The sequence below is a fragment of the Rhinoraja longicauda genome, chromosome 1 (assembly GCF_053455715.1).
Source record: "Rhinoraja longicauda isolate Sanriku21f chromosome 1, sRhiLon1.1, whole genome shotgun sequence".
Taxonomy (NCBI): domain Eukaryota; kingdom Metazoa; phylum Chordata; class Chondrichthyes; order Rajiformes; family Arhynchobatidae; genus Rhinoraja; species Rhinoraja longicauda.
Window position 1 is genome coordinate 89,342,636 of NC_135953.1, and position 18,784 is coordinate 89,361,419.

Sequence of the window (18,784 nt, forward strand, 5' to 3'; positions counted from 1 at the left end):
TTATGTTTCTTTCTTTGTTTCATGTGTTTGTATAGTAGGGTAGAAGCCCAGCGGGCCAGAAAATAGAAAATCTGAGCAAAAACAAAAACAGGCAAAAATGGCCATTTCAGATATAGAAATAAAGAGTTTACCTAACTTTTTAGAATTTGATATTGAATCCAGAAAGAAAAGGTAGTGTTCCTGGTGCTTGTGTTGGCATCTTTGTAACAGTTCAAGATGCCACAGACAAAAAGATCAAAGACCAATGAACTAAAGTGGTGGGCAATGGGAAGCTCTGGGTCACTCCTGTGAACTGAATGCAGGTGCTCTGCAGTGATCACCCAATCTGCGTTTGGTTCCTCCATTGTACAGAAAGCCACATGGTGCACATTGAATGCAGGTCGCCAATTTGGAAGAAGAGCAAATAAAGCATTAATTCACCTGGACCCCTGGGAAGGAACAGGCTTTGAATCTCCTGAGGCTGGGTAGGATAGTGACATATATGATAGGGAGTGGCAGGTGAAGTCAATGGAGTAGACCAGAGAGTTGTGAGGAGAGTGATTCCTTCAAAATGCTGAAAGGAGAGGGGAGAGGTATATGTATCAAGTGATGATCTTCTTGGACCTGGTGGAAATTCATCTGAATTAGACAGAGGTGAAGTTGTTCAAACTGCTGATTGCCAAGCCAATGTAAATGAAACATGTGCTTTCAAAATTAATAATCGTGAAGGAGGTAAAAGGAGTTTTCCTGAAACATCTTTACATCTTCATAATTACTGTCCAAATCTATACATTATATGCCAATTCTGTTAAATGGAAAAGTAAACTGTTCCAGCAGTTATCAAAATGAGCATTACGCAAGTCAAAACGGTCGAGCAAATTGTTTGCAAGTTGTGGATTTAATATTTATTGAGTTGATATTTTGAAATTTTCCTTTTGAAAACTTGCCCTTTGTCTGCAGATTATTCTGTGGAGGACTTTCAGAAATTTAAATCTACAAATATCTTTTCTACAAAAAAACTTTTAAATGTTGATATTAAGCAGGTTAACAATTGGTACCATTTATCAGTGAAAAATAATACCATCATAATTACCATTGAAGGTCAAGGTGCATTATATATGTTTGACAGGAGTTCTGTAGTACATAAATAGGGTTGTAGGGTTTAATTAATTTTCTTGAATGCTGCAACAATGTATTGAAGCATCTGGAAATCATCAAACAGTATTTCAAAGTATCCCAAAGTTTGTGCAATAATGTACTTATTGCAGCGTTGTAATGAAACCCACAGTCCTAAACACATCAGGCATCTTTACAATGGTTGGTTTATATGCATGACTTTTTTTGGTATTTTAATAATAATCTAAGGATAAAGCAATTTTTACCTGCCTCGTTAACTATCATTGAACCATGGACCTGTACAGCATGGAAATAATCAATTTCCTAATTGAGATAGATCTGGATCTTTCACCAAAAACTCAGTTGGACCCATACTCCTGATCTTTCCTCAGTCCATGCATTTTATTTTTAAATGTTTTTACAATTGCCTTTTGAAGGCCACTACTTGACCTCATTCCAAATCCCAACCCCTGTGTGAGAATTGTTTCTCCTTCTGATCTGTTCTCCCCTGTCAATGACCTTCCAGCCTTTTCTACCTAAACCCTTCATTACATTAACCATGTTAATCAAATGCAAAGTGATCCCAACAAATCTGTGATGTTCCATTTATTAGTGAATGTTGGTCCAGATGGCTGTTAATTTTCTCCAACAATATTGCATCAAAAAGCTGACTCTTCATCAGAGTGAGGTGGCAGGCTGCAATATTCAGCTTCATCAATTTTTCTTTCTTTGAAATATGTTACATTGTTTGAAAACATCCTGTCCTTTGGCCCCATTCATGGGAGTATAAGTAGTCCCCAGGTTACAACAAGGTTCCATTCCTGAGGATTATTTATAAACCAAACTGCTCATAAGTTGGAAACGAACAAAAACAATACGTGGGAGAGGATCACAGAAACAGCTGTGATGGGAGAGTGAACAGGTGATAGAAGAGTGGCCGCCAGCTGGCCTCACTGACATGGTGGGTGAGCGACTAAGTCTGCTTAGCGCTCCCAGCTCTGCTCGGCTCAACCCAGCCACTGATTCTTTCAACGTGGAGAGGAAAGCAGAAATGCCATGTATCAATCCGGCAGAGAATGCCTACAGCCTCGCAGGAACCAGCAAACCCCTCTCCATTTAATCCACTGGTCTTCCTAATGATCATTCATATGTCCCATTGGTTAGAGAGTATGTGTATGGAGGTTTCCAGCATTGTGGCCAGTACCTTTTCACCTTCTTTTCTATGTTCCCGCAGCAATTGTGACTGGGTAATTTAATAATTTTTAGTATCCATCATTTTAATTCTTCCTCTTTATCTCATCTAGTTTCCCAATAACTGATTTACCATAGTTTTAGCAAAATCGTTTTCTTCGGTTAAAAACCTAAAATAATTCTCATTCAGTCTCCTAGCCATTATTTTCCATCCACCAATAGATTTTTGTTAAGGCTTTAATCAATCTATCACTCACTTTATGATGCAGTGATAATCTGTTTATGGAAAACTTTGAATTATTTTTTATATCAACCACCAATCTGTTCTCATATTTTGTTTTGTCTCATTTTTCTTTTCACCTTTCTTCTATATCATTCATATTCAGCCTGACAACTTCTCGGAATATTATGTTGACATCTGTCATCTGTCCTCTTTCCTGCTTCCTCCACCCATTTTCTTGCTTTGTCTTCCAGAGATCAGTTTTGGTTACCACCCTTTTGTCCTCGACGCATGTGTATGCAGATCAGGTCTTTAATGGTCACCAATTGTTTATGATTTTGCATAGAGCATTATGGATTGGAGGGAAGTGGATTCAGCCGGTTACTTATCCCCAATCTCAGTTATGATGTGCAAGGAGGTTGCAAGAGGGTGTTAGTTTACTTGGACATATATATGCAGGAATGAGGGTGGAAGGTCAGAGAATAAGTCTATGCTTGGCTTTCCTTCTTTAATGTCTAATAGTGTGAGTAAAGGTTGCTGTGAGTCCTCCAGAAACAGTATTCATTTGGGCAAAACAAAAGCATAGCAGGAAAGGAGTAAGCTTACTTTGCAATATAATCTGCCATGTACCAGTACCCTCTTGCTGTCACAAATCACTTTGATACAATATAGGTAATAATAGGGGGCACAGTGGTGCAGTGATAGAGTTGCTGCCTTGCAGCGCCAGAGACCCGGGTTCAATCCTGACTATGGATGTTGTCTGTATGGATTTTGTTCTTTCTCTCCGTGACTTACAGGGGATTTCTTCTGGTGCTCCGGTTTCCTCCCACACTCCAAAGATGTGCGATTGTAGGGTAATTAGTGTGGTATAATTCTAAGTTGTTCCTAGTGTGTGTAGGATGATGTTAGTGTGTGGAGATTGCTGATCGGCACAGAATCGGTTGGCCAAAGGGCCTGTTTCCACGATGTATCCCTAAACTAAAAAAAAGGTTTGCCTTTCTCCAGCTGTTGGCTTATACACTTAAAGCAACATTGAAAAAAAAGCATTAATATAAGTAAAACAGAATAAATATCCTTGCATGTTTATTGCTTTCCCACAGATTTTACAAATGATTCAACAATCCTTTGGGTGAAAACAATTACAAGTATACAAGGGGCATTCTTTTATTGTTCTAAGATGCTCAGGTCTTTCTTCTAGTGATGTGATCATAGATGACAACTTGAACATAAAGTTCAGTTTCAATTAAACTTCGAGTGGTATTATCCCCAGGAGATGCCTGCCAAAATAATAAAATGCTGGTTAGAAATGCATGGTATCAGCTTGGATAATATTTCTAAGATTAACTTGTCTTTAACTTAAAGGCTCTTTTATCAATGTATTAAAAAGAGACCATAGAAAAGTGAAACACAGGAACAGGCCCATCGTTCCACAATATCTGTGCTGAACATGATGCCAAGATAAATTAATCACATCTACCTGTATATGCTCCATACCCCTCCATCCCCTGCATATCCATGCACTTATCTAAAAGCTTCTAAAATGCCAGGTATTCCAGGCACCCACCACCTTCTGTGTAAAAAATAACTTGCCCCACACATCTCCTTCAAGCTTTGCCCCTTTCACCTTAAAGTTATGCCCTCTAGCCTTTGGTATTTCCACAATGGAAAAAAGGTTCCAATTGTCTGCCTTATCTATCCCTCTCATAACTTTATATTTTACATGCTGAATGTTCTTTAATAAACACAGAATGAAATCAAAGGTTATTTCAAGGAACCCACGGGGCGGCACGGTGACGCAGCGGTAGAGTTGCTGCCTTACAGCGAATGCAGCGCCGGAGACTCAGGTTCGATCCTGACTACGGGCGCCGTCTGTACGGAGTTTGTACGTTCTCCCCGTGACCTGCCTGGGTTTTCTCCGAGATCTTAGGTTTCCTCCCACACTCCAAAGACGTACAGGTATGTAGGTTAATTGACTGGGTGAATGTAAAAATTGTCCCTAGTATGTGTAGGATAGTGTTAATGTGCGGGGATCGCTGGGCGGCACGGGCTCGGTGGGCCAAAGGGCCTGTTTCCATGCTGTATCTCTAAAATCTATACAGATTTTAAAAATAACTCTGCTGTCCTATCTATAAACAGGTAAACTAGAAATATTTACTGAACACATTCTGCACATAGCACAATAAACTGTTGCTCTTCCACAGAGAAAACAATTTGTGGTCCCAGTAATTGAAATTCTACCTTTAAGCTTAATCTATACTTTCAACACACAAAGTTATTCTGGACTCAAAGACAGGATAAATCCTGTCCCCATCACTGTGCGTCTTTCCCTAAGTCATCTACCTTGCTGAGCAGAATGCCAGTTCATGATAACAGACCCTCGAGAAAGACCAGAGAAAGTCAGGTTGTAGAATTACTTGAAAATCTGAACACTGCATTGCTGGAAATCAAAAATAAAACCAGAAAATTATGGCAATAGGCAGCAGGCCTGGATTAATCTGTTGGAAGAGAATCAGTTAACATTTCAGGTTGAAGACCTTACCTCCAAAGTGGGAAGGAGAGAAAAGCAGGTTATAATACTAATCCGAACCTTGGCCATCTCCTTCAGCTCAGCACAGAGATGTCCACTTTGATTTCTTTGTGGCCCTATTCTCTCTCGAGTCACCCTCTTTCCCTTAATGTATTTATAAAACCTCTTTCGAATTCACTTAATATTATCTGCCAGAACTATCTCCTGCCCCTTTTTTATCCTTCTGAATTCCTTCTTGAGTGCTTCTCAGTTCCCAAAACTCCTCCAGGGATACACTTGATTGCAGCTTCCTATGCCTGCCCCATGCCTCCTTCCTTTTCCCGATCAGGCCTCAATTTCCCTCATCATCCAAGCTACCTTACTCCCACCTGCGTTGCCCTTCACTCTAACAGGAACATGCATGCCCTGAACTCTTGTCACCACACTTTTAAAAACATCCCATTTACCGGATGTTCCTTTGTCAGCAAACAACCTATATATTCCAATCAACTTTAGAAAGTTCCTGTCTAATACCATCAGTTAGCCTTGGACCAATCCAACATTTTAACTCGTGGACTGCCCTGTCTTTATCTATAACTATCTTAAAGCTAATAGAACAGTGATGATTGGTCGCAATAGGTTTACCCACCATATTTCAGTCTCTTGCCCGTCCCAATTTCCGAAGAGTAGATCCAGCGTTGCCCTCTTCAGTATAGGGCCCTCTACATATTGTCTGAGGAAACTTTCCTGAATACATTTTACAAATTCCACCCCACCCAAATCCTTGGCACTATGACAGCCCCAGTCTATATTGGGAAAGTTACAATCTCCCACAATGACTACTTTATTAGCCTTGCAGCTGCCTGCAATCTCATGGCATATTTTCTCCTTCAATTTCTGTTAACTATTTGGGGGCCTGTAGTACACTCCCAAAAAGGTGATCATCCACTTGTTATTTTTTAGCTCCACTCATACAGACTTACTGGATGAACCACCAGTAATGCCATCTTGAACTACTACTATGACATTCTCCTTAATCAATAAGTCAACACCCCCTCCTCTTTTTCCTCCATCCCTATTTCACCTGTAGCATCTGTTCTCTGAAGCATTAAGCTGCCAGTCCTGTCCCTCTTTAGCCAGGTTTCCACAATGGCTACAGCATCCCAGTCACATGTATTATCCACACCCTGAGTTCATCCGCTTTACCCATGAGGCCACTTGCATTAAAATAAGTGCAATTTAATTCACCAGTCCTTCCTCGCTCCCTCTCATGTCTTTTCTGTCCACTGAGCTTTCTTCCATCACAATCCACACTGACTTCCAGCCTCTCACCTGCCTCAGTCCTGTATCCCTGCCCCAGCAAATTTAGTTAAAACCCACCCAAGCAGAGCTACCAAACCTGCCTGCCAGGATATTGGTTCCCCTCTGGTTCAGGTGCAACCGCATTGCTCTGGTACAGGTCAGCTTTACCCAAGAAGAGATCCCAATGGTCCAAAAATCTGAATCCCTGCCCCCTACACCAACTCCTCAGCTATGCATTCACCTAACCTATCTTCCTGTCCCTACCTTCACCAGCACGTGGCACTGGGAGTAATCTGGATATCATTACCCTGGATGTCCTGCTTCTTAACCTTTTGCTAACTTCCTATAATCAGTTTGCAGGACCTGATTCCTTTTCCTGTTTATGTCATTTGTGCCAACATGCACAACGACTTCCGGCTGTTCACCCTGCCCCTTGAGAGTGTCATGTTGCTGCTCTGAGACATCCTGAACCCTAGCACCAGGGAGGCAACACACCATCCTGGAGTCTTGATTACTGCCACAGAATCTCCAGTTCGCCCTCCTAATTAAAGAGTCACCTACTGCGATGGCTTTGCCTGACGTCGCCCTTCCCTGCTGTGCCTCAAGAGCCAAGATCAATGCTACTGATAATGATACTGTTGCTCAATCCTGACAGGTCATTCCCCCCAACAATATCCAAAACTGTATACCTTTTTGAAGGAAAATGGCCACAGGGGTCACCTGCACTCTTTGCCTACCACCCTTCCAAGTGGTCACCCACCTACTCTCTTCCTGGACCTTAGGCATGACCACCTCATTATCAGACTTATCTAAGAATCAATAGTCAATCTCTCATTCTCCCTGATAATCCTGAGGTCCTGCTACTGCAGTTCCAGTTCCCTAATACAGGCTGTACCAAACCGCACCTGATACAATTACAAGTGTGGTCATCGGGGATACCAGCGGTTTCCCTGACTTCCTATCTGCTGCCAGAGAAACCATTCTACCTGCCATCTCTACTGCACTGAAATGAGAAACAAAAAGCACAACAATCACGCACAACAGGCTATACAAAAGGCACAACAGACTGTAGCTTCACCTCCTGCCCCCCTCTCCTTAGACTCCTCACCGAAGTTGGTGCGTTGGTCAGTACATTTTCAGATGACACTAAAATTGGTGGAGTTGCCGATAGTGAGGGAGGTTATCAAAGTATACAATGAGATATCGATCAGCTAGGGAAATGGAAGGTGGAGTTTAATCTGAGCAAGTGTGAGGTGTTTTTGAGGAATTTGAGGAAGGACATCCTTGCTATTGAGGCAATGCAGCGTAGATTCACGAGGTTAATCCCTGGGATGGCGGGACTGTCATATGAGGAAAGATTGGAAAGATTGGGCTAGTATTCACTGGAATTTAGAAGGATGAGAGGGGATCTTTTTGAAAGGTATAAAATTATAAAAGGATTGGACAAGCTAGATACAGGAAAAATGTTCCCAATGTTGGGGGAGTCCAGAACCAGGAGCCACAGTCTAAGAACAAAGGGGAGGTCATTTAAAACTGAGGTGAAAGAAAACATTTTCACCCAGAGAGTTGTGAATTTGTGGAATACTCTGTCACAGAAGGTAGTGGAGGCCAATTCACTGGATGAATTTAAAAGAGAGTTAGATAGAGCTCTCGGGGCTAGCGGAATCAAGGGATATGGGGAGAAGGCAGACAGGGGTTACTGATTGTGGATGATCAGCCATGATCACAATGAATGGTGGTGCTGGCTTGAAGGGCCAAATGGCCTCCTCCTGCACCTATTTTCTATGTTTCTATGTTTCTATGTGTTGCACTTTCGGGAGGTTGAATATAAAGGGAAAGAATGCGTCGGAAGGAACTGCAGATGCTGGTTTAAACCAAAGATAGATACAAAAAGCTGGAGTAACTCAGTGGGACAGGCAGCGAGAGAGAAGAAATGGGTGATATTTCGGGTCGAGACCCTTCTTCAGACTGAAAGTCACAGGATAGAGTAAGGAGAGTTATAGACAATGATGTAGAGAGATATAGAACAATGAATGAAAGATATGCAAAAAAGTAACGATGATAAAGGAAACAGGCCATTGTTAGCTGTTTGTTGGGTGAAAACAAGAAGCTGGTGTGACTTGGGTGGGGGAGAGATGGTGAAAGAGGGAATGCCGGGGTTACTTGAAGTTAGAGAAATCAATATTTATACCATTGGGCTGTAGGCTGCCCAAGCAAAATATGATAATACTGTTCCTCCAAATTGCGTTTAGCCTCACTCTGACAATGGAGGAAAAAGATTGGAGGAACAGTATCTCATATTTTGCTTGTGTAGCTTACAGCCCACCCCAGCATTCCCTCTCTCCCCATCCCTCCCCCACCCAAGTGGCACTAGCTTCTTGTTTTCACCCAACAAACAGCGAACAATGGCCTGTTTCCTTTATCTTTGTTACGTTTGTGCATATCTTTCAATCATTATTCTATATCTCTCCACATCATCGTCTATATCACTCATTTCCCTTTCCTGTGACCTTTGGTCTGAAGAAGGGTCTCGACCTGAAACGTCACCCATTCCTTCTCTCCAGAGATGTTGCCTGTCCCACTGAGTTACTCCAACTTTTTATGTCTATCTTTGTCTATAAGGGGAAAGAATACAGTTAATGGCAATACCCTTAACTACAGTGATGTTCAGTGGGAGGTCTGAATCCATAACCCCCTGAAAGTGACAAAAGGCACATAAGATATGGTAGCCTTCATTAGTTGGGGCATTGAGTATCTGGATCAGTTCCTGTGGATTGGAGGGTAGCTAATGTTATCCCACTTTTTAAGAAAGGAGGGAGAGAGAAAGCAGGGAATTATAAGCAGTTAGCCTGACATCAGTGGTGGGGAAGATGCTGGAGTTGATTATTAAAGATGTAATAGCGGCGCATTTGGATAGCAGTAACAAGATCAGTCCAAGTCAGCATGGATTTACGAAGAGGGAATCATGCTTGACAAATCTTCGGGAATTTTTTGAGGATGTTACATAAAATGGACAAGGGAGAGCCAGTGGATGTACTGTACCCGGACTTTCAGAAAGGCTTTGATAAGGTCCCACACGGGAGATTAGTGGGCAAAATTAGAGCACATGGTATTGGGGGTATGGTATTGACATGGATAAAAAATTGGTTGACGGACAGGAAACAAAGAGTAGGGATTAACGGGTCCCTTTCAGAATGGCAGGCATTGCCTAGTGGGGTGCCGCAAGGCTCTGTGCTGGGACCGCAGCTATTTACAATATACATTAATGATTTAGATGAATGAATTAAAAGTAACATTAGCAAATTTGCAGATGACACAAAACTGGGCGGCAGTGTGAACTGCGTAGAGGATGTTATGAGGATGCAGGGTGACTTGTACAGGTTAGGTGAGTGAGCAGATGCATGGCAGATGCAGTATAATGTGGATAAATGTGAGGTTATCCACTTTGGTGGCAAGAACAGGAAGGCAGATTATTATCTGAATGGTGTCAGGTTAGGAAAAGGGGAAGTACAATGAGACCTGGGTGTCCTTGTACATCAGTCACTGAAAATAAACATGCAGGTACAGCAGGCAGTGAAGAAAGCGAATGGCATGTTGGCCTTCATAAGGAGAGGAGTTAAGTATAGGAGCAAAGAGGTCCTTCTGCACAGGGCCCTGGTGAGACCACACCTGGAGTATTGTGTGCAGTTTTGGTCTCCTAATTTGAGGAAGGACATTCTTGGTATTGAGGTAGTGCAGCGTAGGTTCACGAGGTTAATTCCCGGGATAGGGGGACTGTCATACGATGAAAGAATGGAGTGACGGGGCTTGTATTCACTGGAATTTAGAAGGAAGAGAGGGGATCTTATAGAAACATATAAAAAATTTAAGGGATTGGACACACTAGATGCAGGAAACATGTTCCCGATGTTGGGGGAGTCCAGAACCAGGAGCCACAGTTTAAGAATAAGGGGGAGGCCATTTAGAACTGAGATAAGGAAATACTTTTTCACATAGAGAGTTGTGAATTTGTGGAATTCTCTGCCTCAAAAGGCAGTGGAGGCCGATTCACTGGATGCATTCAAAAGAGAGTTAGATATAGCTCTTCGGGTTAGCGGAATCAAGGGATATGGGGAGAAGGCAGGAACGGGTTACTGATTATGGATGATCAGCCATGATCACATTGAATGGCGGTGCTGGCTCGAAGGGCCAAATGTCCTACTCCTGTACCTATTGTCCGTCCATGTATCTACGTATCTATGAGTATAAGAGTCAGGAAGCCATGTTGCAGATTTATAGGACGGTAGTTAGGCTGCATTTTGAGAATTATGTGCTATTCTGGTCTCCCCATTTACAGAAAGCTTTTAGATAGGCACATGGATATGCAGGGAATGGAGGGATATGGCTCGTGTGCAGGAAGAGGAGATTATTTTTACTTGGCATCATGTTTGACACAGTCAGTGTGGGCTGAAGGGCCTGTCCCTGTGTTGGACTGTTCTGCGTCATTCTATTTGTCACAATATGCTGAAAAAAGCTCGATAGGTAATAACCGACTACCATTAATATCGCCAGTTTTATTGGAGTTCAGCTGCATTGAATTGTGAATCTTACAATTCATGGGACAGGCCATGTTTATAAATTATTTTTAGTGGTGTAAATCCCACCAGAACTCAACTGAATATCTGTTTTTAGTCTTTGTATAAAATCTGAATATTGCTGGTTACAGCTGAAAATAGTTCAGGAAGTGAGCATAATTCATATCTACGTGCAGTAAACCATCACTTTGCCCTGGTGTCGACCATCACATAATGCAGTCAAAAGCAGTTGGTCTCAGAAGGATGATTGTTGCAGAAAAATGATAGAAACAAACACATTGTTATGGTGATTTTATTCACAAAATGCTGGAGTAACTCAGCTGGTCAGGCAGCATCTCAGGAGAGAAGGAATGGGTGACGTTTCGGGTCGAGACCCTTCTTCAGGCTGATGTCAGGGGGGTGGGACAAAGGAAGGATATAGGTGGAGACAGGAAGATAGAGGGAGAACTGGGAAGGGGAGGGGAAGAGAGGGACAGAGGAACTATCTAAAGTTGGAGAAGTCAATGTTCATACCGCTGGGCTGCAAGCTGCCCAAGCGAAATATGAGGTGCTGTTCCTCCAATTTCCGGTGGGCCTCACTATGGCACTGGAGGAGGCCCATGACAGAAAGGTCAGACTGGGAGTGGGAGGGGGAATTGAAGCGCTCAGCCACTGGGAGATCAGGTTGGTTAAGGCTGACTGAGCGAAGGTGTTGAGCGAAACGATCGCCGAGCCTGCGTTTGGTTTCGCTGATGTAAAGAAGTTGACATCTAGAGCAGCGGATACAATAGATGAGGTTGGAGGAGGTGCAGGTGAACCTCTGTCTCGCCTGGAAAGACTGTTTGGGTCCTTGGATGGAGTCGAGAGGGGAGGTAAAGGGACAGGTGTTGCATCTCCTGTGGTTGCAGGGGAAAGTGCCCGCGGATGGGGTGGTTTGGGTAGGAAAAGATGCGTGGACCAGGGAGTTACGGAGAGAACGGTCTCTGCGGAACGAAGAAAGTGGAGGGGATGGGAAGATGTGGCCAGTAGTGGGGTCCCGTTGGAGGTGACGGAAATGTTGGAGGATGATTTGTTGGATACGCTGACTGATGGGGTGGAAGGTGAGAACGAGGGGGATTATGTTTTTGTTACGAATGGGGGGAGGGGGAGCAAGAGCGGAGCTGCGGGATATAGAAGAGGCCCTAGTGAGAGCCTCATCTATAATGGAAGAGGTGAAGCCCCATTTCCTGAAGAATGAGGATTGTCATGGTGAGATTCTCCTGAGCTTAGAGCAGTAGTACAATGAAGGAATTTTGATTTATGTAGTTATTAATTAAAAAGGGTGGTGTTGAGAATTTAGTTACACATGGTAACCAGACCAGCTCTCCCCCTCATTGAGGCAGCGTACAGAGAACTATTTTGTTTCTGGCTGCACTGTACTTGTTGGTCATGTTTGATGCTGACAGTATCCCCACCCCCAAAAAATAGTGGTTCTCATCTTCTATCATTGACCTTCCTCACCTTGTGAATTACAAAAATATATCTCTAAATATTAGAAAATAATTGTAACCAAAAATTTAACATGCTTCTTGTTAACCCAAGATCTATGCAATTAGATCTTTTTTTTTAACTTTAAAAGTACTCTGTATAATTTACTACTTTGCCTTATCACCTTATTTGTGAGAGTGCATCTCTATTTGACAGCTTGTGTGAATAACTCCCGTTCCAATTAGAGCTGTGACATTAATACATGTTTATGTTGCTAAATCATTATGTTGCCAGCAATTGCCAATTAGATGAATGAAGCTTCATGTCAAATCTTGAGTTTTTCCAATTTTTTTGGAGCTGTACTCGTTAATTTAATTGTAGAACAAAAAATAAACTGGCTATCCTGGAACTCCGGAACGAAAATTACAAAAAGCTGGAATCTGAAATCTGAATTTGCCAATTGCCTGCTTTCATGCAGTCTGTCTACGAGTGCTCATAATGTTGTCAGCATTTAATGTTTGTGATGTTTTCAACCTCAGAAGGGAAAATAGTACGCTACTTGATCTATTTTGATCAGAAAAGAACAACAAAACAGACTCACCTTTGGATCCACATTTATTACTTTACGATCTCTTTTGTTTTTAAAAAGGAGTCCGGAAGCATTGTCTGTGATCACAAGATAATATAGGCTGGAATTAGACGTGGAGTTTTGGGTGTCCCAGTTGTAGAAGCTGTCATAAAATAAATAGAAATGATTGTGCTGAGTTACAATTGTTCATTCCAATACATTTTTTAATCTGACATTTAGGTAAGCGCTCCTTCTAAGCAGTCCAAGTGACATCCTGAAGAGAGATTTAAAGAAAAAACCTGAAGATGCTGAAAATCTGAAATAAAAGCAGAAACACTGAGTATGTCAGGCAGCAATTTTGAATATAAACCTAAAATTTATGTTTCAGGTCAGAGATCATTTGTCAGAGTTTAGTTTGGAGATACATTAACGGAAACAGACCCTTCGGTGACTGAGTCCACGCCGACAATCGATCACCCAATCGATCACACCAGTTCTATGTTAACCCATTTTCCAATCTCCCCCCTACACACGGGGCAATTTACAGATACCAATTAACCTACAAACCTGCACATCTTTGGGATGTGGCAGGAAACCAGAGCACTTAGAGGAAATCCACGTTTTCATAGGGAGAATGTGTAAAAACTGCTCAGACAGCACCCGAGGCCAGGATTGAACCTAGGTCTCTGGTGCCATGAGACAGCAGCTCTACCAGCTGCCCCACTATGCCACCCACTACTTTTTAAGAGATTGAGCTCTGTTCAGCCATGTTATGTGACGGAAGAGAATAGGAGTTAGGGCCGACGAAAAAGTACACATTTCTTTGTCACAACTATGTCAAGAATAAAGTAAAATATCTCAGAATTCTCCTGTTCTGAGTATCTACTGCAATCTTCTCTGAGGACAGTGATGGATACTTGTAGCTATAAATGATGTCCTTTTAATTTTAGTTTTGTGTGACAATGCAAGACAATGCAGAAGATAGTTTGGAAAGACTTGTTTCCTGGGTGTTTGTGACAATAACATCAATTCTTCATGAAAACCCCAGGAGCCATTGGATTAACAAAGGTTTTCAGTGTCATTGCAGATTCCTGGTCAAAATCGACAGAAGAAAAAACCAAAGAACTGAAAATAGTAGACAAGAGAGTAAGGAATGATGAGACAAATTCATTAATATCTTAGTAATATTACAATGAAGCTTGGGGTAGCAGTTATTTTTCATGCGTTATGCAATAAGACAAATTGCTTTTATTTTGGTTATGTCTAACTTTGCATCGCTTTGTTAACTCCTGCCAACAACATACCTCCCAGCATGCTATCAGTTTATTGATAGGTGATTGCTGTGAAACAGGTTACCAGTATTCATTTTTAAAATATGACTTTGCTTGTGGATTCTGCAGTCAATGCCCATCATTCTTTACCTCAAGCCTAATTAACAACTTCAGAAAGGCTGAAAACTCTTTATCTGTAGCTGCTTGGAGAAACTCAGTTGTGCTTAAAGCCTTGGTCAAAACGTAGTGACATTGAACAGCTGCAACAGCAATAATGTGGCAGCGAACTTGGATTAAGACAGATAGGTTCTTTAATCCAAGTTCACTGTCGGTGCCTGCATGACGTGTGCTGCTTTTAACCTGTTTATGTTTTGGTGTGAGACAATGCCTCGGGTGTGCGATGAAAAATCTCACACCTAGGATTTGTGCAATGTTGACAACTCTGAGCTCCAGGAATAAATCACTTGTCAAGCTCTTCAGCCAAACAATGTTTGGTAGTTTAAAATATGAGGGGCCAAAGCTACCTTAAAAAGAAATTAAGACTGTGCTGGATCTAATTAGAGGTGTCTGCATCTTGTTGAAATCAGGCCTCCAAATAACTTGAGAAGTATCACCGCCATTCTGTACTTTACCAGCAATTTCAATTCAGTGCTTATTGTGTTGGATGTTTATAGTTTGGGCTTTGGCCATAACAAATCCTTCGTGCCAACTGAGTAATGCACCCCCACCAGTTTAATAAAAAGTTGGTTTGTGTTGCCTGAAGAAAATGTTGGATGAATTAACAAGTTTTTGGAACTAGTTATTTTATTATGCTCAAAATCCAGCTGAGTTCACAATCACATCTGGTGATGCAATATACTGGGCGGGATGACACTGCTGTTCCCTCACATTAGATTGTTGCTCTTTGCAGTTGATGCCATTTATCAAGGATATCCTTCCGAATGTGAATTGTTGTTCCATTCAGATGCACAAGAAATTGTCCGTGGCCTTAAATATAGATTGATGATGTCGTTTAAAAATGTGGAAAGTTGCAGAAATGTGTTTTAAAAGGCTGCCCGTGGCACTGCTGGATTACCAGAAAAACGCAATTGTTCATTTATGTGCTGCAGTGAAGGAAAACTTCTAGCTTTATCCACTCTGACCTACATAGAGTTGCTCTGCTCCCATATCAAGATGATCAACGCTTAATGGTTTCAGAAGTGAGAAAGCATTTGTGCGTAAAAACATTGCCACAAAAAAAATGTGGACTGCCGTGCTTCAAGTAGGAGGCTCACTGCCCCTTACTTGGGTTACTAGCGATGGGCAGCATTTACCGCCTGCTACTGATATCTATACTCTGTGAATAACTAAAGAAAATAACAAGATCCTTACACAAATATTAATTTGCCTTGATGTGTTGAATAGTTTTACAGATAAAAGGAGCTATCCAATGAAATATGAGGCATTCGATAAAGATAATGAGTGTGGAAAAAAAATTCTTTCCACTAACAGAAGAAGCACAGAGCACAGATTTTATATAATCGTGCTGTATGATCCCATTTTATTTTCAGAATGCTCTGAATTTGCAATGAGAAAATACAATGGGGCTATTAGAACTTGCCTTTAAAATGGAGGAGATCTGACAGCACTTAATGGAGTGCACAGCCACAAACAGGCAGTTATATGCAGTTCAGAAATTGTTTTTAGATGTAGCCGACTTCTACAATAAGTAGCTCTTTTGTAGTCCTTACTTTTGAAATGACTGCAATAGCATTAACTTGTTCACCAATAAAGGACACAATGCGCAGGTCAGGCATAATCCCTGGATAAGATGGATAGGTGACAATTCAGGTCAGGACCCTTATTCAGACTAGAAATTTGAAGAAGTGTCCTGACCCAAAATGTCATCTATCCTTGTTCTCCAGGGATGCTGCCTAACCCAGTGAGTTACTCCAGCACTTTTGTTCCTTTTTTTTTGTAAACCAGCTTCTGCAGCTCCTTGTTTATTCAATAGTAAAGGACATGTGCTGCAATTTACATTTGCCAGTTTTTGAAGGAACTTGCAGGTCCACACTTAATTTGGCCAAATGTACAAGGTCTCCCACCTTTCATTTTTATTCTGTAGAATATTTAGGTATAATTTACATTTTGCATGTGTGACTGAGGAGACTTCAGATAGATTTGTTGAAGACCCTCCATTGACTGATAACATGATAACATGATGGAATGAGCAGTTTGCCAGAGGAATTTCCACCTGTGAGCATCTGTTGGTGAAGTGAATGGAAAGTACAGTTCTCTGTTGTGAAGAGGAAAATTAAATACATTGCATCGAACATTTTGCTTCAGTCTAACTACCAAATAACAACAGAAAATATTGGATATATACACAAAAATAAATAGCATTCTAAGGTGTAATGTTGGTAATCATTTCAATTTGGGCTTCTATCATCATAGCTTTTGCTAATGGTTATGTTTAAAATGTTTCCCTTTCAGATGCTGAATTATCTGGCGTGGACTTCCAACATTTACATTTCATTTTAGATTTCCAATTTCATTTCTATATCTATCACTAGAAGTGCTTATGAAAATGATTTATTTTGAAGCGTGAAAACAAAGTGGGAAAGCTAAAGATTCCTGTTCAATTGTGGAATCAACCTGGTAATCAGAAGTATGCTGTGTAAGCACAACTTATTTTCTGTCTGTGTCACAATTTTGCACCTTAACTCTTTTTACTGAGAAGATCATGGAAGATGTGGAACTAAGGCAAAAGAGTTGTGATGTCTTAGGTCATTTACAGATTAGCAAAGAGAAGACATTGACAGTTTCAAAGTGCATTAAAGTGGATAAATCTCCAGACCATGACCAACTGCATTCTTGGATCTTGTGGAAAACTAGGGAGGAAATCGTGGAGGGTCTTGCAGAGATATTTTCATCGTCTTTAGCCCCAGGTGAAGTTTCAGAAGACTGAATGTTGTACCATTATTTAAGAAAGGCAGCAAGTACAAGCTAGTGAACTACTGACTGGTGTTGCTGATGTCAGTGGTGGGAATGTTGTTGGGGGATTCTCCGGGACATGATCTACCAGCATTTGGGAACGCATGAACTGATTAGGGATAGTCAGCATGGCTTTGTGCATGGAAAATTATCTCTCACAAATCTGATGAGCCTCCTACTTGATGCATAGCAGTCTATATTATATTTGTCACACCTTTATTTTGCGCAGAAATGTTTGATCACTTCTGTAACCTGTTTCCATGCTGTATGGCTGTACGTATCTATGAAGCTTTGCCTCGATCAGAAATTGCGTACAGTGGAAATGTGTAAGAAGTAGTTTAATGCAATGGAATTATACTCTTGGATAAGATGTGGAAATATCTTGAGAGCACTACTTTTATAATTCCCAATGCACGACATTGTGAAATGCTGACTTCATTATTTATTAGAGTGGCTCTCATGTTAAGTTTCTCCCCACTAATTGTGAAGATACTAGGCAGGATTTTCCACTGTGCTGCTTGGAGACATAAAGCTTTCTCTGAAGAGGGTCAACAGAAACTGGACCCACCTTATTTGCTGTTTAGTCATTTAAGTAATTGGACAAATTTTGAGCTTCATATATGCATGCAGTCCTCCCTGCCATCTGTGCTTTGCCCACGCACTGTTTTACACCCCAGTGTGTGGGAGGAAAATTACGCAATGCCCAATACTCGAATGTGCGACATTCTGAGTTTTTGCAGCATGAATCTGATTTGTGTTTGTTAATTTGCATACTCTGGAATAACTGGACTGTCATGAAGGAAACACAAGAAACTGCAGATGCTGGGATCTTAAGCAAAACACAAAGTACTGGCAGGACTCAAAGGGTCAGGCAGCATCTGGGGAGGGAATAGGCAGGTGACACTTCGGGTCAGGACCCCACCTCGACCTGAAATGTTCCCTGGCCATTACCTCACTGGATGCTACCCTAACTGCAGCAGTTTGTGTAATCAAGGAAATTCTGGTTAGCTTTCCATTTCCCCCGGCCATTGCTACTTAAATAGACCATGTTTGAGATCAGCTACCTCAGCATAGGATCAAGGAAACTTAGTTTCACAATCTCCTTCAAAAATACTGCTCAATTATTCCAGCTTTGAATAATTTCAATTATTTTGATAGAAAAAAATATGATTTGAATATAACTATCAAGAAACCTTCAGCAATGATAACAACCCTATTTTTAACACAGAATGGAAATTGGATGTAGAGGGTGCTGAATTTAGTACCATGCTGGTCTGTGAAGGTCAAGGGACCTTAATTATCTGATTTCTATGAATATTTGAGGAAATGTGTTTGTGTAGTCAGACTGTGTAGCAAGTGGTTAGACTTCTTTTCTCAAACGAGATGTGCTAATCTCTTGAAAATATTTCTTCACAAATACTCCCACTGAAACAAAAGCATGATATTCTGATGTCCTTAGTTTTCAGAGTGGCCATCATGGCTAACTGAACAATGGAACTTCTGATCCACCGGGACTGTCACACTGCTCCATTCCCCTCCTCTGTACGCTCATCTCCCACCTCTCCCATCTCTTATACCCCTATTAAGCACCCTCCACATCCCCTCCCTCACCCCACTTTTCACTCCTCCTCTCCTTAT

At 41.4% G+C, this 18,784-nt stretch overlaps 1 protein-coding gene across 1 annotated transcript in view; it reads right to left on the bottom strand.

Moving 5' to 3' along the window:
* Window positions 1–3,635: 3,635 nt before the first annotated feature.
* The window catches only part of cfap299 (cilia and flagella associated protein 299), a 530,788-nt gene continuing 515,639 nt past the window's right edge, over window positions 3,636–18,784 (bottom strand). Inside the window, exons 5-6 of the mRNA XM_078411120.1 lie at window positions 12,936–13,065; window positions 3,636–3,783 (exon numbers count right to left, since the gene is read on the bottom strand). Of these exons, the coding sequence (XP_078267246.1) occupies window positions 3,688–3,783; window positions 12,936–13,065 (226 nt within the window). The 3' untranslated portion in view covers window positions 3,636–3,687. The remainder of the gene's footprint in view (window positions 3,784–12,935; window positions 13,066–18,784) is intronic.